Source organism: Bombus affinis, chromosome 7 (assembly GCF_024516045.1).
Source record: "Bombus affinis isolate iyBomAffi1 chromosome 7, iyBomAffi1.2, whole genome shotgun sequence".
NCBI lineage: Eukaryota > Metazoa > Arthropoda > Insecta > Hymenoptera > Apidae > Bombus > Bombus affinis.
In genome coordinates, this window is record NC_066350.1 from 9,934,864 (window position 1) to 9,960,362 (window position 25,499).

The window sequence follows — 25,499 nt, forward strand, 5'->3', positions numbered from 1 at the left end:
TTTCTCATCAGATCCGCGTTATGTTCTCGCGCGCGTATCACCACGGAGGAGCAAATTATTATATGGGAACGCGTAAAATCGACGACGAAGATAATCCTGCGTGTTATAGGGTAATCGTAATCTTATAGAGCGGAGATCGTATCGTCAAAGATATTGATATGCATCGATCGATCAAAATCCTCTTTCCTTCTCTTTGAAAATTATTCCCCGCATCCGTTGCGTAACGAGTTTCCTCTCCCTTCTTCGCGCTCCCTTTTCCGACCTTGTTCTACCCTCCGCGAATAAAGCAAGTATCGAGTTTAGATGATCAAACGTTGAGCACACAATGTGTCCCCTTTCGTGTGTCACTATTTACTCTCTTCTTCTCACTTTCGTCAATGTCACTGACTCGTCGTGTCGCCTAGCAGTCGCGGTTGTTCCATTTTTCTCGTTTCTGTTCGATTTACCAGCTACTAGCGTCGTTCGAGGCAGAGAACGAGCTTGAAATTGAGGCTCGTATCAAAGGCGCGCAGCTTGAATCCCGATTGCGCCCATCGAACTATTCTCGTTCGTCTCAACAATTTCTCCATGGAAGAAGATCAATGGAATTTCGCTGTACCTCGCCGTCACGGACAAATCACCGCGAAATAGGTTACTCGTGGCTCGTAGCTCGGAAGTTGATCGTTACACCGAGAGCAACGATGGCCCGTTCTTGAAGGAACGCCTCATCTTTCGCAACTTAAGATGCATCCTAAATTCTTGAAAGTGTATTCACGGTGACGATAATAATGGGGAGTGCTGGCCCGACTTTTCCACTACGTCGGTAGACGAGCAGGGATTCTCCCGTGTTTCCTCTTGGACGGTTGGCTCTCTTCCAGGGAATCTGAGAGCGCGCGACGTTGAATGGCCAACCGGAAGCAAACATAAGACGGCCGACTTCGGACGTTCGTCGACCTCGATCGAACATTTCATATCGTACGTGCGTAAATTTTCGCCAACGACCGACAGAGGCACGAATAGATTGTTTTCCGGGGCACGTTCGAACGAGAGAAGTAACTCCTCTTTGAAGCGAGTCCATTTGTTACACGGACGACATTTCGCGAACTGCTTGATCGTAGGACGCGACGAGGAATTAATTAAAATGGGAGAAGAGACACGACTGCCACGGAAGATTCATTCCGCGACGATTTTCTTAAGGGAGAAGTCGGGTAAATTCTTTTCTGCCAGCCACCCTCTGACATTGGCGGCACGCCAGAAATTCTAGCGGTGTGTAACGTCGAGCGGCCCATTCTCGGAACAAATAGAGGATGGTAATTCTCGACGTTCGTCGACCTCGAAGCTCCATTTCATATTCCTCGCTCGTGAAGCTTTAGAGCTCTTTCCAGCAGGGCTCTGGAAATCGACGATTTTCGAATACGATGGGCTTTCCTTCTCGAGAACGCTGACTTCATGGCTGACTAACTACATAATATATTATGTATATCGTATATTCGACCAGTTTCGCGAGAAGTTCACGAAAGACTTAAGCGTGCTTGAGCAGAAGCTAGAGATACGTTGAAAGATGTAAGTACGCGGCGCCGCGTGTTTACATTATATTAGAGCTGATTGGCAATTAATAATTTCGTGTTTAACTTACGAAGCAGTTCGGCGATTGTATTAAAGAGTGATACCGCGAATTCTCGCAGTAACAGCAGCGGAACGTTTCGCGTGTTGTTCGACCCACAGCTGCACCATCTACTTTGGTTGACGATTTAATGGTAGCTTTGAACCAGTTATCTAATAGCCTGAAGAGAGTTTAATGAGTGGTTGTACGCATACAAAACTTGTTTAGGGAACAAACAAATACGTTGTGCGATCGATGCACGACCGTTTGTCGATGTTGGTTCGCCCGCGATGTAGCGATAATCGTCACAGTGGTGGCTCGTTTCTTTTGTTGTAGCAAGTCGAACAAAAAGAAAAAATAGAAAATGGGTCGCGTGTTCGCCGTGAAAATTCTTTGACGAACGATACGCGAATCGATAACGATTCGTCCGGGGGGAAAAAAGTCGAATAGGTTTGGCTTGTCGCCAAACGAAAGCCGCGCGATTGAAAATTTATCTTCGCGGATCGCGTAATGTTTAACTCGATACCTTGCGCGTTTCTCATTTTGCCTTTGACTACGATCCTTTGACTACGCGATCGTCATCAGCCACGTCGAAACGCGACACGGCCACGATTTTAGTTCGTCGATCAGCTCCTCTGTTGATCTACCTCTTCCTTTTTCCTCGCGTTGACACGATTGCCGCGTAAACATACCGGTCGAATCGACATTCTACGTTGATGCATGACCATGGTTGGAGTTACAAAGGCGTAGAATTGCAAGCGAAATGCCTCACCTTCCGCCGTGGTAACGAGGACCATGCTTTCAGGATGCTTGTTGACCAGCCGACGAATCAGGTCGATCTGCTCGAGTGCCAGTTGGACCGAGTCGAGGTGCTGAGAGGAACATGGCACGTAAGCTGACCAAAACTGTAACAAGAACAACAAAGAATCTCGGTAAGTATTTGTTTGAAAATAAATGGAAACCGTACGTGCGTTTTCCTTGAACGTGCAGCGATTAACCACAGGATAAGATAAGATTATTTGAATGGCAAAATAATTTTCTTGTTTGTTCCATTGGTTAAGACTGAATCTTAAAACGTTGAAGCTTAGCTGACCCAAACAACTCTATCTTGTTATAAGCCACGCAAAATAAAAGTCAAAGTTTTTGATTGTAATAAATTAGAATTTTAAATAAATTCTGGCCCAAACGATACTTACATCGTTCATATGGCCATAAATATTCAATTAACGATAGTTTCAAACACCATATAGCACTTCTAACACGGAATCACGATGATAGCACGATTCGGTGCGTGTAGTGATAATAAATCGGCGTGAATGGTAATTTCTCATTTCAATTCGCTATCAGATAGAACTTTGGAAATAATTAAAAGGGTATTACGAAACCATGACCCCGGCAGGATGCCGCTTTGAATTTTAAATACTGGGATATCGGGGGCCATAAATAAAGAGAGTATTTATCCTCCCTGCTCGCAATGTATACACCGGTTAAGAATATATTCTACTTGGAGTAAATTAAACCGATGTATCAGATCCCGAGGATTAAACACGACCCGTGATATTTCATTCGGTCTGATAAGGGGTTATGGGGGTAAACGTGAGCTCGCATAAAAACTCCTTTTATACATCGTTCCGAGGTTGCTATGCGTCAAACGGAATCACGCCGTTCTATATCATTACCGTCGTGAGGACGACGATTTTTTGGAATAAGGTCTTTCAATTGCTCGAGATATTCCAAATTTAAGACTCTCTTACAAGGATTTACGTGTTAGTTTTGTTGAGAATGGTGGATCTTAATCGCCAAAATAAATGTATAGGAACATTTAAATTACATTTAGAATTGATATCAAAATAGTTTCAGATTTATTTGATATGTGATTTACAAGATATTCGTTGATACACATTTGCACAAGTCTCAGCACTCTCTTTGTCTCACCATCTTTCTTTCCACGCTACTAACGGAACAGTTGCATTCTTCTGTTTTACGAGACGCTGTGCACACACATACTCCCACACACTCATGCTCATATACGTGTGTCACTACTACGCGGCTAATCTGTGTAGTATGGCTAATCTTGTATGTATCTACTATCTCGAATATCTTGGTCATGAGATTCGCACAAATCAATTTATTTAAAATATTCTAATATACTCAAAATATGTAGATGGTTTTAATAAAATCAATCTAGATTCTTGATTTGACTCCTAGATCAATCTAGACTTTTATTGAGATCCGAACATCATTACGCAAACTTATTTTATTTTGGTATTCCATTGTAAGTATAGTTATTCACGCGCAGTATATTTCGCTATAGATCATAGGTTGGTTAGTGGAACCTAGCGTACCACAAAAATCGACACGAACATATCAAACAACACGATAGAATTCTTTGCGTATCCGATTCCATGGCATTGTTGTATTCGTATTTAAAATATTCCGTACAGTGGGTGGTAGAAAAGTTTTGTTTTTAACAGCACCAGATGAAATGTACGTTCCGAGCGTGACGTTGTCGTGGAGCTGTCATAAATCAGCGGGTGGCGCGAAATGGCTTCACCCCTTGTTTTTCCTCCTCCTTTTATTCAACACGACCGTCTCTTTCTCTTCCTCATCAAGCAACGGTGGTATCAGCGTGTGACTCCCGACACGTCTTTTCCCCTCTTTCGTTTCTGCGACTTCATTACCTTTCCAAGATTTTTACGGTTACCGTTTGCTTTGCGTCGCGTCGCCACGACTTAAATCGCCTGAATGCATTTACTCGCGGGAGCTAATTGCGACACGGCAATGATTTAATCTCTGGCAAAGTACCTTCAGTCGTGGATCGTGCTCGAAAGTCGCCCCGTAAACGACCGTGCCTCCGGAACTTTTGATTTCCAGTTAATGCAATCATCTCCTCCTACTATTTTCCTGACCAGACCAGTTACCCAACAACTTCACCCGTGGCAAGAATTTATTCTTAATTAACGGTCGTTCGTTATCTAGGCGCGTTCGAGAAAAGCTTAAAGAGAAGAGAGAGAGAGAGAGATTTTCATAACAACGTTTTCCTATTGCCAGACGATCGTCGTCTGTTGACCGCATTGCGCGATGATAAATTAAATTTTTTTACTCGATCGAGCGACGATTAAACGCACCAACTGTTTGCAGAAACATTTTTCTAGAGTTGGCGCGTCTCGTTAGCATCCAGTTCGCCTCGAATTTTAGGTCAGACGTTTTATAAAACCGTGTCCGCGTGCGAGTAAGATGTTTTCATCTTTTTTCTCCTGTCCTCTCTATTCTCCATCCCTTTCTTTCTTCCAGCTGTTACCCCTTCGCGCAAAATCGAGCAGTAGTCACGGTCGGGTTTTAGGTCAGACGTTTGTAAAAATATTCACCCCCGTCGACGATGTAATCGCGCCGTGTTGTCCCACTTTAAAGACGTGCTTACACACGACCGTTGACGTGGCCGTTTTATGAAATTTGATGCCGTGTTGGTGTACCTCGTCGACGAAACACTCCCTGGCGAGGGTTAACAGCGGCCTTCAAACGGCCCACGCGACTCTCTCTCGTGCGTCGGCTATGTGTTCTTTCTTTTCCAATGTTCTCGCGTGATTCACATTTTTGTTCGCTCTATCGCGAACGAATTATACCGGAATAGAAGGCAACGGTAGACGTCGGTATCTCGATTTTTCCGTTCGATACACGCATTCTTCTTGCTACCGTTCCTATCGGTCGGGTTATTCAATTCCCCGAAGGTAGAACGTTTTGAATGGAACACACTCGAGTTATTTCGAATCGACCGAAATTCACTTTTGGAATGCAGCCGTTAGGAATCGCGATTGCTCGGGGATAGCTGTCTCTCGGGTGCAATCGAAAATGCTTGTACCGTGTTCTAGATATTCGATGCATTAAGCGGCTGCATTTTCATTGACTTCCCTTGGCCTCGTATGGTTTTTTGTCAGAAAGCTTCCGGGGCTCGTTACACGGGACACACTGTGTTCGGACTTTTGCGAATTTCGTATGTAAATTGGCTTTCAGATGTGAACACTTTGACTACACTGGTTTAGGACACTGTTTGGAAAATTGCCATTTTCCAGAGAGACATTTTAGGTTTTTCCTTCTTTTCGGTATCGGCAGTCAGGCGTTGCGCGTTTCAATGGTTATTCGTGCGATTTGCAAATGTACTTTAGCTTTTTTCCATTTTTTCACGCGTAATAGCAAATACGTGTTATAAATCATCAAGTTTCTCAGGGGTTTTATGACAATAGCCGTGTAACTAATGGTTTTCATGTTCAGTTTGAATTCTGTGGAACTTTCCATACGATTGACCAAACTCCTGTCCACCCCTATAACAGAGAACTTCCGTCTTTTTCGAGTCGAGAGAGAGATAGAGAGAGAGAGAGAGAGTGTGTGTGTGTGTGTGTGTGTGTGTATAATAGAAGAAAGAACGCGGAGTCTTAAAAATCCCCAACACACAAAATAATTTTATAGCTTGTCAACAATCATAGCGTTGAAAACGCAGATTTTCGATTGTTACGCGTATTATTAAATTTCATGGTTAATTAAGTCTTAGCTTTACTCTGTGCCGTAATACATTCTCATCGCTTGGAAAAGCACAATGAATTTCTTACGAACGTAGAGGTTTACATTTTATGAAAAACCGCAGCGAATCGACTCGCGTCATTAAAATTCTTAGACGATTGAATACAACGCGTAACAACCGCTTGCATTTGGCCATTCGTTTATAGTTCCGAGCCCTGTGACTTGCGTCCTGCTTCGAGGATAGTTTTAATCATCGCGTGTAAAATTTGACAAACTCGTCGAATACTTCTCATAATGAACCAGCAGCCGTAATGAGAACACAACGATCTCGTTTCGTTTATAAATAACACATCGTTACGGTATTTCCAGTTAAACGTGAGTTGTCATGGAAGAGGAAGCACGATGTTCGGAGTCCACTAAGGGACGGTAAGGCGATCAATGGTTCGTAACCTTACTGTGGCGGATGCCTTCTCTCTTCGTCTGAATTAACCAAGACAGTGATGGATTGAGTCGCGACTGGCCTGCCAGATCCTGTATATATATGTATACCACTACCATGTATATTATGCATACGTGCATACACACGCGTTCGTTTCAGTGAGCATAACCGGCTAGTCACCCCTTTCGTCTCGACGTAAGCAAACTGAATACCTTGAGGAACACGTTGACATTGAGAAACGACGCATAAAATTAGGCGACCGTTTTGTCGCGTATTCCTATCTTAACAGTATACTATGAATTCGATAATGTGTTCCCTCCTAATTTATCGATGTTAACCTTGTTTATCGTTCAAGTTATCTCTCTTTCTCTCTCTCTCTTTCGCAATGAATAATTGTTGCAAAGTTCTTACGTTTCTTGTCCCTTTGAACATTACTGTCTCAACTCGTTCGTTGTCGGTGTTCGTGCTGTGGCAATTCATAACTAACTCGTTTCCATGCTATTCGCGCAATTAATATGCCCTTTTAATTACGGTATTAATTAAATTGAACCGCGCACGCCACGTTGCTACGTGTGTTCGCGCATGTGCCTAAGAAGCTTATTTAAATTTTCCCCCTTACCGTGTCATGCGACACGTTGGCATTAGGTATAGGGGAAAGTAACGAAGTGGTCTATTCGGGCGTAGGCTTAGTTTAACATCCGCTTTCACAAGCACGACTTTTCGGACTCCGCCACCCCTGCTGTTCCTCTTTATCACAGGCCGTGACTCTTACGCCACGCTTGCCGTAATCGCGTCTAGATGAGCTTCTAACAGATGGGATCAACGGCAGACTATTTTACTAACGAGTAACCAGAGCCAAGGTATTTTCAAAGGTCTCCTTCCACGGGCGAATATTCTTAGGGGCAGTCGCTAGTTCTCTCGTTCTTTTTCCCGCCGCCTTGGACCGCGAGCTACACCTATACGTATTCGCTACCACTTGCGCGCAGACGGAAAGCACAGATGTTCCCTCGAATGGAATTCCATTTCTGACGTCTTAAAGTTAAATCCCGTTGGATAAAGCGGAACTACCGAGTTCGCTGGCGATGCAAGGAAAGCGCTGCCACCAAACCTATGTTTTTCACCTTTATGATCCAACTTTTCCCAAGAACCTTTCTATCCAACTTCTATATCGTATGCATATCGGTAGGCCGCGGATATTTATGCTTGGTAATTTCGTTTTGCGGCCAAGGTGCACAGTTGTTTAAGAAAATATTCTCACGCCACTGTATTCGTTGCAGCGTATTCGCGATAACGATATTCGGTAGGTAGAACAGATCGAGGGACGTAATAGAAAACATATAAAGAAATTCACACAGACGTCCACGGTCTGTAAATAACACTTCGCATTTCGTAACATTTATTCAATGCCGGTTTTCATTTTCTTTTCAATATTCGAAACAGTCACCAGCCCATAATCGCACGTTATTGTAATCGAAATGGTTTCGTTCGCAACGAAAGTTTAATCCTTTGACGAAGGAACGATCAGTAACGAAACGTGTCAATCACGCGGGCAAATGAATAGGCATCTCAGGTTGCGCGCTTTCACGCGTTGCATACAGCCAATGGTTTAAAATATTCGCAACTTGAAATATTTTCTATTCAGGACAGATTCGTATTTCCAGGCACATTTATAGTTGGCGCGGCCAACAGCGGTTTCGTCGGGTCATATCGGTTATTCAACGACGACGAGCCAGGACTTACGTCTGAATGAAACAGCGGCTCTGTATAGGGCGAGCACCATCAAATTCGGCATTCATGCGCCATCCGTGAAACAGCCTCGGCCCGGAGGCGTCGAGACCGTGTTAAAAATATATATATATATTTCCGTCTAGACTGGTAGAGGTCGGATCGTGTTGCGGCTGATACGTACACCTCCATTCATAAGAACTAAGATACCTACGAAAGCTTAAGTAAAATCATTGCGAAATTATTATTTTAACATTATAAAACGTTTAAGAATTATCATCTCTTTTTTCAGACTGCCTAGAAAAAATTCATACGTTTAATATTCTAGTAATAACTTTATTAATCTTATAATATAATAGAATTCAACATTTTCTCATCTATATGGTAATCGATCAATTTTGACCATCTTAAGCAATATTAGTAATATTAAATCTTAAACTATATTAGAAATGTAATGAATAATTGCCTGTTTAAAAATGTTTATGATTTTTGCGAAATATATACGCGTATTAAATATCCTATAATTTCTATATAGATTTTCAGATTGGTTTCAAGCTTTTCCAGCGTGTATAATCATCGAATTTTATAACAGCTCTAATGAAATCTCAAAATATTTCGTATAACGTTCATAGTATATTCTAATTTGTATTATATGCAACGAATACAAAATTTCGATCGATCGATAATTTAAACTGTTACGTTTCGTTGCGTAGATATCCTAATATTTATGAATGAGAGAGAAAGAGAATACACGACGCCAGGTAACACGTACCCAGGCGATGGTCCGCGAGTTTCATCGCGAAAGTAATTTCACAGGTAGCAGGTTTCATTACGCAACGTCCGTGCGATTCGTTGGTGAAGAAAGGGCGTGTCACGGGGGCAACTGCTCGTCGTCTGCTTTTATGCACGTCAACTGGAAATTATAATCTACTTTTGTTCGCGTAATGTTACTTAGGCGCGTGCTTATTTCGAGTCTGTTCCTTTGAATGGACAGAAACGCCGTGCATAGTCGAAGGAAAGATGTTGGTACAGCTCTTTAAACCGTCACAGTTGTTTTCCGAAGGTTTATGAAGTAAAAATTATTTCTGTGCCTTACGCGTAAAGTCCTTTCGCGGGGAACGCGCCTTTCATGTTGTTGGAAAACGACATGACTAAAATTCTCTCGTTAAGAGCTGTTTCGTTCTTGATTATACACGTTCTGCGCGTAAGAATATTCACAAATTTTTAGACGACTCATTTATTCTTCCATTGAAATATTTTCTACGTAAAAATTAATATTATTTAGGTTCTTCGTTTATTCCTTCATTTGATATCCCTTCTTCGGGTAGCTGAATTTCTTTTAAACGTCTAGTTCTTCGAAACTTTATATATAACTCTCAATAATCGTTAGACGGAGCGACGAATCGAGCTATCGACGACACAGATAATAAAAATTTAATTCGAGAAATCCTCTCCTGTAGAGTCGCTAATTCGAACTACAGCGAATCCAGAAATTGTAACAACCAGTAATCGTTACGGTGTCTCGACTCAACGTAGAGACGTGCGCCATACATTTATAAAATAAGTTATAAACAGTTTAAACGATTCGTTGCTATTAACTAACTTTTCTCTCTCGCGGTTGTAGCCGAAGATTCGAAATCGAAAATCGATATCCAGTCCAAAGTGGGCTTAAAGTAGGTGTTCTCTCTGTTCGAGAAGGAACAGGATAAGATAAATTGTGATCACGGGAAATGTTAATCCTGATAATGAGTTTGGTCGAGTTTCGGTGCAAAATTGTCGGATTAAAGTTCTCTATACTTTAGATGGTTCCTGGCCGAATAAGGAATCGCTTATCGGTGGATTTACGCGATCTCATAGTTGGAACGTTGTTCGTTTCGATCCTCTTTCGTCTCGCGAGAAAGCTGTAACAATCACAATTTTCTGTTACCACCGCAATCTTCTTCCACCATCGTTTAGCGTAATGTCATCATCGAGAGTAAAAGGCACAAAAGAGTTTCAGCAAAGGCGATTTTCTATTTTCACGAAATAATCTTATCCCTTCGTATCCCGGGTCGAGTCTCAGCCCGAGTTTCCTCGTTCGATCCCTCCGTTATTCTCACATTTTCCTGAAACACCAAGAGTTTCGATCGTCCATCTCGAAATGGACCAAGAGCTGACCCAACAAGAATAGATTTATTCGATTGCTAAGCCGTGTTCGAGGTTTTTCTTTGTTAGTTTCCGAATATACCTTTCTTTCGTTTACTTTCTACGTGAACTTTTTGACTCAAGCTTTTTTTATTGAATCACCGATTCCGTTATGTTAGCCGTCAATGTTGGCCGATCAAACACACCGATTTTGTTCTTAGATCATTTTTTCGGAACTGGATCCATTCCATTCATCGTTCTTATACCCTGGATTTTTAATCATCGACAAGTTCTTTTACACTAGCCACGAATCTTGTTAAGAAACACTGAGAGCTCTTACGCGGTTTTTTTCATTTATCCGATCGATTATGCCTACGACGTAATTTCTTATCCACGCGACCGTTCTATTTAACGAGTTGTGAATGTCGATCGATTAGAAACATCGAGAGATCTTGTGCAATTGTTGCACAAGTTGATCGATCCATTCGACCATTCTTACGTCCTGGACGCGAGTAAGCCATAAGAAAGAGACAGGATACCGTGTAACGCGGAACGATGGTTGGAGATTAATCGAAAGGATATCGGAACGAACGAGCACCGCTCGACTTTATAGACCACGCTAAATTTTCGTCAGCGCGTAATCTCGTGGAACTGCGAGAAATTAATTATCAAAGTTGTTGGTGGTCTGGTCGGCTCGTTACATGCCGGTTCGTCGCACTAATAGAACGAATTCCGCGAACGAAATTTTTCCCGCGATCCTGTGTCTCGTTGCGCGGGATAATCGCGATAGCGCCGAGTAATGGCGCCATCAGTACAGATAAGGGTTTTACGTCTCTCTTAATTAATCCTGGTTGGTCTGTATCGGACTACGTGGAACGGAAAGAAGGTGCTGTAATTGAAACACTGTAAAGCAAAGAGCTTCCGACCAAGACACGCGATTCGCGCGTTTGCGGTTCGTTTCGTTCCATCGTAATTGCAGGGATTTTAAACATCGAAGGGAATGCGATTTTTCGAACTGCGATCTGTGGAGACGAATGAGTCAAGACGACACGCGATTTCCTTCCCCTTTCGTCGTTCACGCGCCATCCTAATTTTCTCAACTGACAAATCACGTGCTCGATTCAACTAATTACGAAGTCGGTTTATACACGGTATTTGAAAAGTTACGTTTAAATGTAAAGGATACGTAGCACTCTTCCAGCACAAGCAACAAAGTCTTAATAACACGCGACAGTCGCTGGTCTCGAAGTTATGAAACATTTTCAATTATCAGCCTTTAAAACGGTATGAGAGATTTTATCGTCTGTCAATTCGAATGTATGTTGTTGCACGATTCATTCACACCCGTACGATTCTACCGATCTGAGAAAAAATGAAAAGGTTGGCCATAATTTTTATCGGACTATAAATCGTAGCCTGGCGGCAAAAAGAGGGGAAGGGCACTTTTGGGAAAAATGTTTCAAATGGCTGGCGCATCGACTCTCTCACGAGGGTGCCTTTTCCTCGAGAATATTTCCAGCTAAACGTGTCTCGCGCGCCAGAGCCAGGCAGATGTAGCGATATGGTGTACTGCGAGTAATTGGACATTGTCTACGGACACCGTCGAAATATATATCGTCCGCTTTCGCGATTCGTGAAACATCTCTGCCACGTACCTCTGGATTAATGCCTTTTCACGGGAGCTCACGTTATTGCGGTTATTATTGTGCTCACCTGCGCTGCAACCATACCCTCCTTCAATCTTCTGAGATCCGTGTGGCTCCAGGCGCTCCGCGACCAAGGGTGGGTATCCCTCAGGTCATCAAACCTGAATTCCCTCAACTGATTCTTCAGGAACTTGCGTATGTTCCATGGTAGATCGTTGTGCCTGCAGCAAACGAACAAAAGGAGAAAATTAATGTCTTTCTAGAATTTATCGTTCAACGTAATATATTACTTCGTTCTGAAATCTTCCGCGGTTTTTCTTGCATCTGTTTGCGAATTAGAAGAGTTAAAGAAATATGGTCGGCTATATATACTTCTGGGTTACCTTTGTATCCGTCATGGCCCGTACTTCTTTCTTTCTCGTGAAATGATCGTGCGATTTTATTTCGTTCAACATACTTGAAAGATCATAAACGAAGACCACAGAGGAAATACACGAGATGTAATTTTTTTATGTGATTTATTGTTGAAACTATCTTTTAATTAAATTTAGTTATCGGTCTCGCGACCATCCCCGTATTTCGCCTCATTTATCATCTAGCCATTTTCAGTTCCCACTTGCTTGATCAACTTCATAAATTGAAAAGCAGGCCAAAGTGATGATGCTGTAAACGCTATTTTCTAAATTTATTTTGCAACTCGCCGTTATTTAACGTCGCCCTGCTGTAATAAATGAACACGTTGAACTAAGTAATTTGTTTTTTTCTTTCAAGATTTCGAACGTTAATCGTGTACTTATGCAATGAAATTGAGAAACTAACAGAAAGTAGAGTTGAGCAGTTTGACCTGTGACTCGTTTATCAGCAATTTCAACCACACCACAGCGATTCAAAGTTAACTTGTTTCGACGCTTTATATCATTTCACCGTGTATTTTATACACAGGCGGCGATTCGTTTTATCGAGTGTGACGCGATACCGTGAAATGGCCCCTGTTTCAAGTAGCAACATACCGCATGTGTCCTGCGGACAGGGGAAGCCGTACTCTGGGGGGAAGTAGAATGGAACAGGAGATATACGACGAGAAGGGACGGTAAAGCGAGTAAACTTTGCCTCTTACAATAGCATTAGGCGACGTACAAGTTTCTCCACAGGTTCGGTTACTTCGGCCGCGCTTCGTCTAACTTATTTCATACAAAATCCTTGATTCCTTTTGCGAGGATTTTTATAGACGGTTGTTGGCCAAATATTGGCATAGTGGAGACTCGGGTCGTCAACATTGTTAGCGAAGCACGAGTAGAAATTCGCGAAAGAAAACTCTGTCCAGACTATGTGTAAATTCCGATGTTTGCTGTGTACGCAAAATTCCATCGAAAATTTTCACTATATAAATATTATCTACAATATGTTGGTATATTTGCACCATATCGTAACTAATGGAATTCATTTGAATATACACAAGATCGAGTTTCTATCGACGAAAGATACGCACAGGCGATATAGAGTCAGCGTGAAAGGAGTATTCGAGATTGTGAGCCACGTTACCGAGGCAATACAGAGCGACGAAATACAAGCGAACGAGAGAGGAACTAGGCAAGCTAGGGAACTTCGCATCTTGGAATAGCATTAGCCAACGTCTAACTTGCCCTTAGTTCCCCTGTTTCTCTCATGGTATTCTTGTTCCGTGTTAATTCCTGTTGGATATATGTACGGTGTGTAACCTGGATATCCGATCTCGAGTTACAATCAATGTTACACTAGCTTCCTGTCGCCTTAAGATCCTGCTTAAGGTATATTCCGTACGTTATATCTGGCAATTTAACACCGAGGCAAACGTATTCAGGGGATGTGTTCATTTAGACTCTGACAGGCACGGTGCTCGAGCGCGTGAAGCTTTAATTAAACTAATTACGTCGGGGTAAACCGGAAACTTTTCGAACGACGAAAGGAAAAAAGAAAGGAGGTAAAAACGAAGAAGACCGGAGAAGCTCTTCTTCTGCTAACACACAAGGTTAATCCATGAAACGAGTGTAATTACGCGGCCGAGACAGCGACTCGAGGCGCACGAGTTCTTGTTCGAAAGCCATATACCCATTAAAACTGTATTACGAACCGGGATAATTCTAAGCACGCGTCGCATTCCTAGCCCGTTTCATTCGGCTGACACGCGAATTAACCCGACATAATCGATGCGACGCGGAAGACGCAGCCTACGCCGCCTCATCTACGTGGCGAAACAATTTGAATAATCGCGCGGATGTAGGATGAAGCGCGGATAACGGCAGAGAGAATCCGCGTCTTGTTGGCTGTCGTTGGCGAACAGCTAATTGAGCAGGACGCGATGGCGCCAAGTTGTATTTCTTGATAGCATCGCGATTACACGCCTAGTGTAATTACTCGCGGAAACTCGTAACTGCGTTTCACCGGCTTGCTGCAAAAGTTTCGCAGCGTATGACAATGCCGCCAACTTTAAACGGCTCGATGTGTGCCTTCCGCGATGCGCCTTCCAACTTTGTTTCCAGTTTCCACCACCTTTTGCTAACCCATGTTCCTTCGTAGTTACGCGTAATACATAGACACGCGAATAATCGATTCCGCGATGGTTTAATTGGCAAGGCGACACGGTTTTATCGTCTTGTTGGAGCTTTAATGGCGTTCATTGTGCGAAAGGGGCGGTGACGTTGCGTGGTGAAACCGAATGTTCCGTGGTTCGAAGGTAAACTTGATCAACACGGAACTTGAGAAAGAGGCTTGAAAAATTATTCCACCAGTTGCAATGGAATTAAAAGAACAAAAGGACAGATTGGGCAATATTTACGTTGTTTCTTACCGTGCTGATTCTTCAGCCAACTTAATATTTGCCAACTTTTGCGCGATCAGTTTCGTGAAAATGCGGCTGTTTGAAATTGTTCACAGAGTTGCCTGCGTGTGACGTACGTGTCAACGTTTCGTCTCTTCCAATTCTTCCATCGATCATCGTGCTCTTTCGTTTCACTGTACGTAATAGCCAATTTTGGCATGAAAATACTCCAGAAATTTTCAATGAGATTCCGAGAAACAGAAGGGTCGCGACATAAAGGAATTTCGTTACATGACAGAATGAGGGAATAGAACCGTGTACACGCGGCGGATGGAGAAGGAACGTGCGTATTGTTACCTCAACAAATCTGACCTAAATCAGAGATGGATCTCTCTAACCGTTTGCCATCAACCGCACCGCATGGTGGCTGAATGCACTTTGAACATGGTGCGAGGGGAATTTAACTTCGAACGAATTAGGTAACCAAACGAGCAGCCTGTGTACTCATCTCCTCCAACTCCTGCTTCCTCTGTTTCTCTCTCTTCTCTCTCTTTCTCTTTTGCCACTTGTCGTCTGATAATTCTAAAAGTTTATAAGGACTCGCTAGGGAACTCGCTCTCTAAACATTCCTATCAATTAACGTTTACTAAGCTGTTGCATACGTTAACTTTCTAATCCCTGAGCCATCTGTTTTTCTCGTTTGCTATTCTAGAAAAGAAGATTAGCAGAATGTTTGAAAAGTTGACACTACGGCTCTTAGCCATCGAATTACACGTACACACTTTGTCGAACGATCATTAACATTCTCGAAAACCCACTTAAACCCATAAAATTTCTACGAAAACGTACGAACCGCTCATTCTGAAGCTTCCAATGGTTCTAGCGTTAGCCCACTCGTAACGCTGAACCAATCACCGATAACGAAGATAATCAACCGAATGACTTATCCGCCTGATTAGAATCGTTACAGACTCTAACTGGATTTTCTCAGCAGTTCTTTAATTTTCATCGTTTTATTTATCATTATAATGTCTAACTATAACAATAATAAGAGGTCACCATCGAGCAGGTTTGCAGATGTTGATATTAACGATTACAAGCATTTGGCTCGTGACACCAGCAGATCCTAAAAACATACAAAATCGTTCCCTCTAATTCGTTCGAACGCTAGCTACCAGCTCGTATTCGTATTCGTATTCTCTATTTGTCGCGACGCGTTCTTTGTATTCTGCGCGGTCGGACCCGTAATCGACACGGATTGTTTGCTCGAAATACTTTCGTTGCTCCTTTGGACTGTTTACCGCTCTATTCCTAGCAGCTTCCTTTCCAACCCTCAGCTATTCCGAATGGTGATTGGATTTTCAGGTTGGATTGCGTCGTATCGAATGGATTCTACGCCATAGCGTGTGTTAAGACCCCCGTACAATCCGTAAAACAGGTTATATAACAAATAAATAAAAACTTATTTGCTAACACTAAATATTTAATGAACATAACTTAAGCGTAAGTACGAAGTTGTAGAGTTCTAACATGTAAAGTTGTCAGAGTTCAAAAGTCCGACGGTCCAAGTCTAAAGTTCATGTAGGTATTCAGTGGAAGTTTGAGAGTTGTTCAAAGTCCTTGTGTTTCTATTCCTTGCAAACATTGTATTCCCTTCAAAAATTGTACGCCTCTTGAAATAAATTTTCCTCGAACGATATAATAGTCTGATCGAACGTCTTATTTTTATCAAGTTCTTCGAAAATGACAAGAGAGGTTTACCCGATTCAGGAAAATACGAATTTGCGAGATGTCTCATACTATCTCTATTCACGCTTGAGTGTCACTACGTGGTCATGTGTGTCACGTGCACGTGCAATTAAGGGTTCGTTAGTCCAACGTATGTAGACGGTGTCTTGGAAGTTCTAGGTGAATTAAATAATGCGCTCGGTTTCGGGACTGCTCAAGACTGACTCTCACAGTCAGAACCATCTCTTTTATTTCCTCAATTCACGCATACGCGTCTACGTTCCACACAAATACGCGCATAGATACTTTGGTTTATTCTATTATTATAGATATTCCACGTGTCAGGACACGTTCATTGCGTCGTCCTAGTCACGACCAGTTAATTCTAAAGATAAAATTATGTGCTCCTTATAGCTATAGAGAAAAAAATTCAAAGAGCAAATAAGTTTTCGACGTCTCATTTAATAAAGTTTATAAAGTTCAGAATATCTTATTTCAAACAGCGTCGTCGTATTCTGTTTTTGAACCTTTAAGCCTCCGCCACTATATTCGCCGGATGCGGTTAGCCTCGGGTCTGTGCATGAAGCGACATACGAACGATTCGACCAATAGCCGGAACGCGGCTTGGTAATAATTAGGAAAACCAATAAGCATTAGAGCCGGATCGTTTGATACTGTCGCTACGTGCGACCGCATACGTACAGTGAAGTGAATTGGATGAGACGAAGTACGTACGCTTATTACGCAGGATACGCTTATAAATACGTAATCAAAAGCGCTAAACGGCGCGGAGTTTCCATTTGAATGCGACTGTGGACTAAAAAGTGTTCGACTAAACGGAACTACAAACTGACGGAAACTGTTCTAATGGACGTTTCGAAAGACGATTAAAATAGTTATACTGGGAATTAAAGTGTACGTGAAGGTAAATTGGATAGGTCGCTATTGATGGCGAAAAATCGTACGAGCGAATCAGCCGGCAAATCGATCGGTAAATAGCAAAGTTTGCCAGCGCGTTTCAAATTTGTTCTGCATTTTTACGCAATGTCAATTAATTAAACAGTGGAACGACGCGTCGAGATTGTTTGCGCAACCATTTCCACCAGCAGACACAATGTCGCAAATTTTTGCTCGGACAGCTTTGGCCATTCCTGCGGTTGTCATTTGTTATTGGCGCGATATATTCACCGGTCGATGAACGATCGACGTACTTGAATTTTTAATCGAGCGAGTTTTGCTCGAATCAACCGTACGTCGTGTGATCTTCTTGAGGTGTATACGTATAGTTGTTTGTGGCGATAGTGCGCTACTGCTGGCTTGTAGACTGGAGAGGGTAGATGTGTCGCTGCTGGGCTACTTGCTGTATTTTCTTCCTATTTAAGAATCGTGGAAGAAAAATCGGACTACGACCGCCGGGATTTTGAACCCGGGTCCCGAACGTTCGTAACCTAAGATGCTAACCACTGCGCTGTCATTGTCCGGTGTTAGTCAGTGTCGAGTGGTGGTATTTGTGCTGTCGAGTGCCGCCACATTCCTATCGACGATGAAAACCGAAGAGACGGAAAGTAAAATTCGCTCTGACTGGTTTGATCCTTTTTTCCATCGCGTCTAAACGAATCTCGAATCGGGACGGTATTCGGACGATTCTGTTTGTAAAAATTATCTTTTAAAATGAGTGATAAGCATCGGTATTCGAGGATGGACGATCGAGGGAAGTGTTTGGGGTAGGTTGGCTGACAGCCAGGCTCGTGTTTGCGCTCATCGATAACAGGGTGTCGTAAAAATTCCGCCGCTTATTGGTCATAGCCGACCGAATTATTCTTTTTCCCTTTTCCTTTTTCCCATCCTCTTCCTTCTTTTTCTCTGCCGCGGTAAATTTCATCGATCGCCCGGCGCACGGCGAGAGAAGGGTGGAAAAAAATTCGGGCCGATATCTTGCTTCTTCGTTTTATCGTTCTCCATTAAAGCTGCTTTCCCAGCATGATTGCCCTAATTACGTCCCGGCTGTACAAAGAGTAGCCAAAATTACACCCGAGCCGAATTCTTTCGTCGATCTTCGTCAATGTCGCCCGAACGAAAATTGGATACGACGGCCGACGATTTCGACGAACGTCTTTTTCAACATAATTGCCCTAATTACACCGTCCACGAAGAAAATCCACCCAAAGAGATAACACCGCCGCGGCATCTTCCATTCCCCTTAGTATTTCCTCTTTCTCAACGGAGACCAAAGACTTCCGACCGGAGATCAGTCGTGATTTTCTAGTCAACGTCATCCGCTTGTACTTTTGAAGCATTTTCACATTAGCCCTTCATGCATATTCAACGAATACAACACGTGTCTAAGAGGAGAATGATATCCACGAAGCTGATTTCACGAAAGCACCGCCGAGTTTTCGTCGTTTTCGTCGGAGAGAAGTCGAAAGGGTGGTGCGAAGCTTTATGTGTAGGTACGTACACATGTGAACGCGAAGAGGTGGGGGAGGATACGTTTTCATCGGAGAGAGTTAATTGGCAAAGCGCGATAAGGTTGCTGGGCTCGATATGCATACGAATGGCGAATATTCCGTTTGCTGGTGGCAGTGGCAGTCACTAGGCATGCAAATACGACTTCCGGGTCTGGTAGACCGAGTCGAGCCTATCGCCTGTTCAAAACGCACACGACCTCCTTCGTCGCTTTGATTATTTCCAGAATTTAATTAGCTGTTTCTGCTGTTCGACGTTTCACAAAAATTAACTGATTAGCAGGCATCGGTCCATGATTCATGTTTCCTATGATATTCTTCGATTCGTATGGTATTCAGTACACAGATACGCGGTAGATACAATTTTTGTTAAATGTTATTTTCTTTTCAAGTACAGCTATTTATATTCTATTTGTTCTGTATATATCTAGCCGTACGAATGTACGAGTACAACCGAAGGTTAAAAGCATCGAATTAATATCGAATCTACTTAGTCCGACGTTCTGCTACACTTAACTCATTTTCGTATATTTCCAGAACTAACGAATTAATTTTATTTCGATCTTATTCGTTACCACGTCAAATGTATTCCAAGATGAAACTTTCGACATTGCCTCCTTCAATTTCATTCTTGCAAAGGAATTAAATCGTTCAATAACAGACAAGTTACGAGGGAGAAAATTTCATAGTACCAGGTGGGAAGGGAATCAGTTGGCGATTTTTTCCAGTCTCCGATTTCGCGTAAACTAGCGTCTAGCTGGCAGCGCATTAGCCGCTGGTTTTCTTCTATGCTTTAATTTGTTCGGCGATTAGCCGCAGACCCGTACTATTTCGGTGGTGGTCGCCGTGCGGCACGCCCGGAATCATAAAATTTAATCCAGCGTAAAATCCACCGGCTATACGGTAAAGTTAGTTACTGCCTTTTTAAAGTTGCCTCCTCTTGGATCCCCAACAGACAACTAGCGTTTTTCCGCATCTTCCTCCACGGGTAATACCCGTAACATCGTAAAAATTTATTTTTGTAATCCTTTTTCTCGTCGTTCACTTCCTCTTACACACCTACTAACAGCTGCGTTATCGACCATAAGTAATTGGACGCTTCCAAATCATCGCACATACGTAAACGATACTTCAAACGAAGCTTTATAATCCAATTTTGGTCTCCAAACTTGTACGATCCTTAAACGTGTCTGTTTAACGTTGAAATCTTTGAATAATTGAAATGTATGTTTGCGATCATATTCTATAAGATTAAATTATACTAATTGTTAGCCATAAATTACAGGTAGGTGTATGAAAATAGAACGATGCAGGTACATTCTTTGTATCGGTTACGATCAAGCAGAGTACACGTATTTGATTTTAGTTGCAGGAAGAGGTAAAGAATTAACGGTAGGCTAAACGTATCGTAACTTTGAAATTATAATAAAAATATTAACCTGTCGATCGTTCGTGCACGAGGTGTGCAAACACTAAAGGACGGCAGTGCATCTACGTATAGCGATTTAACGAAGCTATTACAGTTCGCGCGAGTGCCGGAATCGTGTATCGCCGTCGTTACCGTTACATCTGCGTGACATTATAGTGGTTATCATACCTGGCAAAGCTCGCTAAATGAATTACACACGGTTTTAATGGTGGTGATGTCACGCGTGTTACATAAATATTCGGTAATTACATCGTTTCGTTCAGAGGCACGTTAAATGGGATGACTCCTCTTCGCGTCATTCTTTTCTGCAATTCATGAAACTTTCAGCCTCCTCGAAAAGATCAGCGAGAAGAACGACATTTGTTATTGTTGAGAATTGTGGATCTTAATCGCCGAAATAAAAGTAAAGGAACACCGAGGTTACACTTAGAATGCATATTAAAATAGTTTTAGATTTATTTAATAAACGATTTCCAGGATCTTCGTCGATATACATTTGCACGCGTCGCAGCACTTTCTTTGTCTCGCCATCTTCCATACCACACTACCAATGGAACAGTTACAGTCGTCTATTTTTCGAGACGCCGCGCACACACATATTTCCACACACTCATATTCACATACGTGTGTCACTACTACGCGGCCAATGTAGTTTAGCACACAAAATTATACATATCTCAATAGTTATATAGATCCTGGTTTAACACTTTAGATTTACGACACGGGCTAACGACGACACGGACTATGATTGCTATTTTTGAGAAGTGTTTTAGATCTATACGATGTTCAACTATCGTAACATTTCCGAACACGTTCCTAACTTTATTTTGTCTATCCTTGTTTATCTGTCTCATAATAGACACGCGTACCTAGGGAGACAGTAGGATCGTGACACGACGTGAAGTTTTAAGTCACGTTTCGGAATCCAAGATCCATGATCCGATTTACGAGTACGAAGCCTCGGTAGCGTGGACTCGGTAAGACAGCATCGACGCCTTCGACTAACTCCGCGAAATCGAGTTACACGTTACAGCTACATTAACTCCGTCAGAAGTTGGTGTCTGTTCATGTGGTCGGTTTTACCGGTGTACGTATTACATATATATTGGTGGCAAACAGACGTGCAGGGTTCGTGGCCGCGTATCGTGGGCCGGTTATACCGAAAATTAACCTCTGTACGTAGCTTGCTATTTGCCTCTGGCGACCTCATCGTCAGGTTGCCAAAGTAACTCTGTTTCCTGTTGTTCATCTAGTAACCATCCCGCTTTACCCTTCAACTTCGATAGATTAGGCGGTTAATCCTCTGGCTCGTGATTTAACGACAATTCTCGCGAAACGATTTCTGTCTGGTTGCGTTTCAATCGCGTTGTCGCGTCGTAAATCGAAAAGGAACGAGTTGGGGCACCACCGTGAACGATTTCCGTATCGTTTCGTCGTGAAACGTGCCATTCGCGTTGAGAATCTACATTATTCATAAAAAATGAAACTCCACGGAAACTCCATCCACAACGGGTATTCATTCGACGAGACAGTCGCATCGGAAGATAATATCGCCTCGGTGAAGTTTCGCGGGCAGACCGCGCCAACCGAGGCGTCACGACGCGACGTCGTTCCAGTAGATTCGATAATAACGAAGAGCAGCGGATATAACGCGATCTTACGGTAACCGATTCCTTAGAATCTTCGCTTTTCTTACAAATTGGATTCGCTGGACGGTGCTAATAATTCGCCTCTCTGTCCCTGTTCTTTGCCTGCTATTCATCGCCGCTGGCGTACAATGCCCAAGCTTAAAGCCATAGGTTCTTTCTGCAGGGAACTTCGATCGTTACCGCGGCTCTTCTTTTCCATTCGCTCGCCCCGCGGAACCGTTAACGAACGTTCGTTGATTCTCGGCTAAAGTTCCACGTAGCCGATGGTTTTGCACCGCTCGTTAATAAAATTAATTAGAACGACGTGGAACGAGTAACAAAGCCGCGTGACAGCAACTTTTGTAGCGACTTTGCGCTCGTCGAAAGAGCTGCCGCGCCGAACTTACGTCAGGCATAGCGGCTTCGTGCGATAATCTTGTTTCTTTTTTCACGTTGAAAATTATAACTAACGAGAGATTTATTTTCTTTTCGCGATTGTGACGCAGCGAAGGAAGAGGAAGGGACAAAAGGGAGAGAAAAGAAAGTAAAAGGAAGGGTCAGGGGGTTTTGCAATTCGCCTTAGACGCCGTGATAACGAAAGATTGATCAGAGGATGTATTTTGTAACAGCTAAGGCTTTTCTAATCAGATTTTATATTAAAATGTTTTGTAGGTATAAATAAAAAAGGATGCTATATAAAAATATGTAGATGGTGTGGAACAAATCAAATGAAAAAGTTATAACGCGAAAAAGAATATAAACCTTTATATCGTTTTATGTGTGGGTAATCCTGGAAAAGAGGTATATTACACAAATTTGAATACGCGCGTTGAACCGATATGACGAGTCAATTGATTTATGAGATGAAATAAAATCAAAATGAACTTCCTAGGATAATACACTGAATTTTTTTATCACTCTTCGTCGGTATTTTATCGATAGAAACGGCGAACGTTTTTAAACCGGCTATCGTAATTGCATCGATCGTAAACCCGTTCTTGCATTATAGCATAGTAACCGCAAATCCTTTATTGTTCCCTACTTCGAATTTCTATTATAACTCTTCGATAAATCTTCGAATGAATCGTGTTACGTTCTTTTCTTATTTATATCCATGAAACGAGTCGTTAAATTTTGACTGGAAGGACCTCAAACAGTTTAATATATTTTGGTATCCGTTTGTAGATAATTCGGTAATGAGAATGGAACGATTATCGCCAGATTTTACACGTAGATTTTACACGAAATTTTTAGATCGATACGACGTGGAACGAAGTCACGTGTGAAAATTTAAACTTCGTTCGACATTATTACATCGGCTGAATTAACGGACGGGTGGAAAGGGCTAGTGGCAAAAGGCACACGCTTATATTTCACATTGGTCGTTATCGTGGAAACGACTGGCGTTTGCACACGATCTTTAAATGGAACCGAAGCAGACGCCTTGGCGAACCAGTGGACACGCCCGCCAGCTATCCGAATGAAATTGAACGGAGAGAACTCGTGTGTCGATACGGAACAACCGGTGCAGCGCGGCGGTTGTTTCCTTCTGGAGGAATCGGGTTTATCACAGAGTGAACAGATTTTTTAAATTAAACTCGTAAAGAATTCATTGAACCTACACCGGGATAGTTTTGTTTAATTTCACGCAAATAATATTCACGTTATATTTGTCTATGATAAATGATATTTCTCTATGAAAGATATAGAATATCGTGAAAATAATATTCGAAATATCTGTAAGATACACGACACAAACGGCGATTGCAAAAGTGTTATTCGTATTTTTCAATGAAACGTTTCTTTGCATCTTTTTCTATATTTCAATTGTTTTCTACTTACATCAGATTTTATATTTTATTTTGATGGTGTCAAATGTTTGTAGGAATATGCTTAGACTTAATCGATTAATATGATACAATGTTGTGCAAATCCTTTTCGTAGCCACGATGGACAATACATAGTTCTACCTTTGCTATTTGCATCGACTAATTTAACTATTTGCTGTTCGCAACTCTTGCAGTTGGTAGAGCAACTTCTTTGCACACGTAAGATCGCTCAGATTCTTACAGTCGCTGTCGCTGATCTTATTAATCGTTTGCTCAGAACGTTTAATATCGTATTGGAGTTTTTCTTTCTATTAGGATGTCCGAAAAGTTTCTTTCGTTTTATGAGGAGATAATAGACGCACAACGTTTTATATTATTTTGTCGAATTACGTACGATCCATTTTGTTCTGTTGAGATAAACAACGCGACATTTCACAGACTTGGTTTCACCTTTGTATAAAGGTGCACTGTTGTAAAAAACACGTTTGCGAAAGAAGGACACCTTTGGACAACCTAATATCACCCGATGTGTGCAGAATGTACATAAAAGAAAAGTTTGTTACCTATGGATACGTGTAAGTCGACATCTAGACATGCACTTTTTACTGCATTGGTTATATCGATGTTGATGCGTGACACTTCGTAAAATTTCTAACTGTAAGTCTTAACTTCGTGTTAGAGGATTTGTCGTTGTGACAGGCATACAATGGACGAATCATTGTTTTTACCACTCTGCGATTAGTCAATCAAAATCTTAAGGGTATAAGAGTCGGTCGTAAATTTTTCTCGAGGTGTCTTCCATGGACAAAACGAGGAGATCTCGCGCGAAAAAGAAGCCATTGTTTCGAATCGAAAGCGAGATACCTTCGTCGATAGACTTGGCAGACTTCCGTCAGTCGGAAAAACAATTCGAAAACTGTCTTATTGTTCTTAAGGTAGCGCTTCTTACCGCCCGAAGGTAACGAAAGGTGTTGCTCTTCTATAGGTACCACCGATGGTGGTATCCATTCGAATTTTTTTTTTTTTTTACTACTCTAGCGAGAGAAATCAAAAAGAGAGGAATAAAGAAAGAGGGAGCAAGAGCTCCTCGTCAATTTCCTAATTTCCTTTCGTCTGGAAACTGGAGCGGTGAGGCATCGCGAGTACACTGGCAGAAAATCGTTTCAAATCGACACACGAATGATTTGAAGTGGATTGAAAGTGCACCGAAAGTAAATCGAGCTTCGAACGTTTCTCCGGTAGGGACGAGAGGATGGTAGAAAGAAAGAGACAGGAAGGAGAGAAAGGAAAAGGGAAAAGAGGTTTCTGCACGGGTCACGTATGAGTATCGGCTCCTTAAACTAGAACGACCGCTTTTAACGAATAAATTTCTACTTCGGGGGAAAAAAGCTCGCGTGAGTCTGCGAATATTCGGCTTGCACTCTGATCTCCACGTACACGATAGGTAACCACTCTTGAAATACAGCGCTTTGCAAAGTCTCGCTACGATGCACCAACCGAATGAGAGGATTTATAGCGTATGCACATTCTTCGTCCTTCTTTCTTCTTCTTTTTCTTATTTCGAGTGGAACGTTGGCACGCGCGAGCCAGAT

The 25,499-nt window shown here is 42.2% G+C and overlaps 1 protein-coding gene across 7 annotated transcripts in view; it reads right to left on the reverse strand.

Moving 5' to 3' along the window:
* Window positions 1-25,499, reverse strand: part of LOC126918634 (dipeptidase 1) — a 237,515-nt gene that overhangs the window by 41,669 nt on the left and 170,347 nt on the right. For all 7 annotated transcript variants that reach the window (XM_050726738.1, XM_050726744.1, XM_050726740.1 and 4 more), the window contains 2 exons: window positions 12,099-12,252; window positions 2,355-2,487 (listed from right to left, as the gene is read on the reverse strand). In XM_050726738.1, the coding sequence (XP_050582695.1) occupies window positions 2,355-2,487; window positions 12,099-12,252 (287 nt within the window). The remainder of the gene's footprint in view (window positions 1-2,354; window positions 2,488-12,098; window positions 12,253-25,499) is intronic.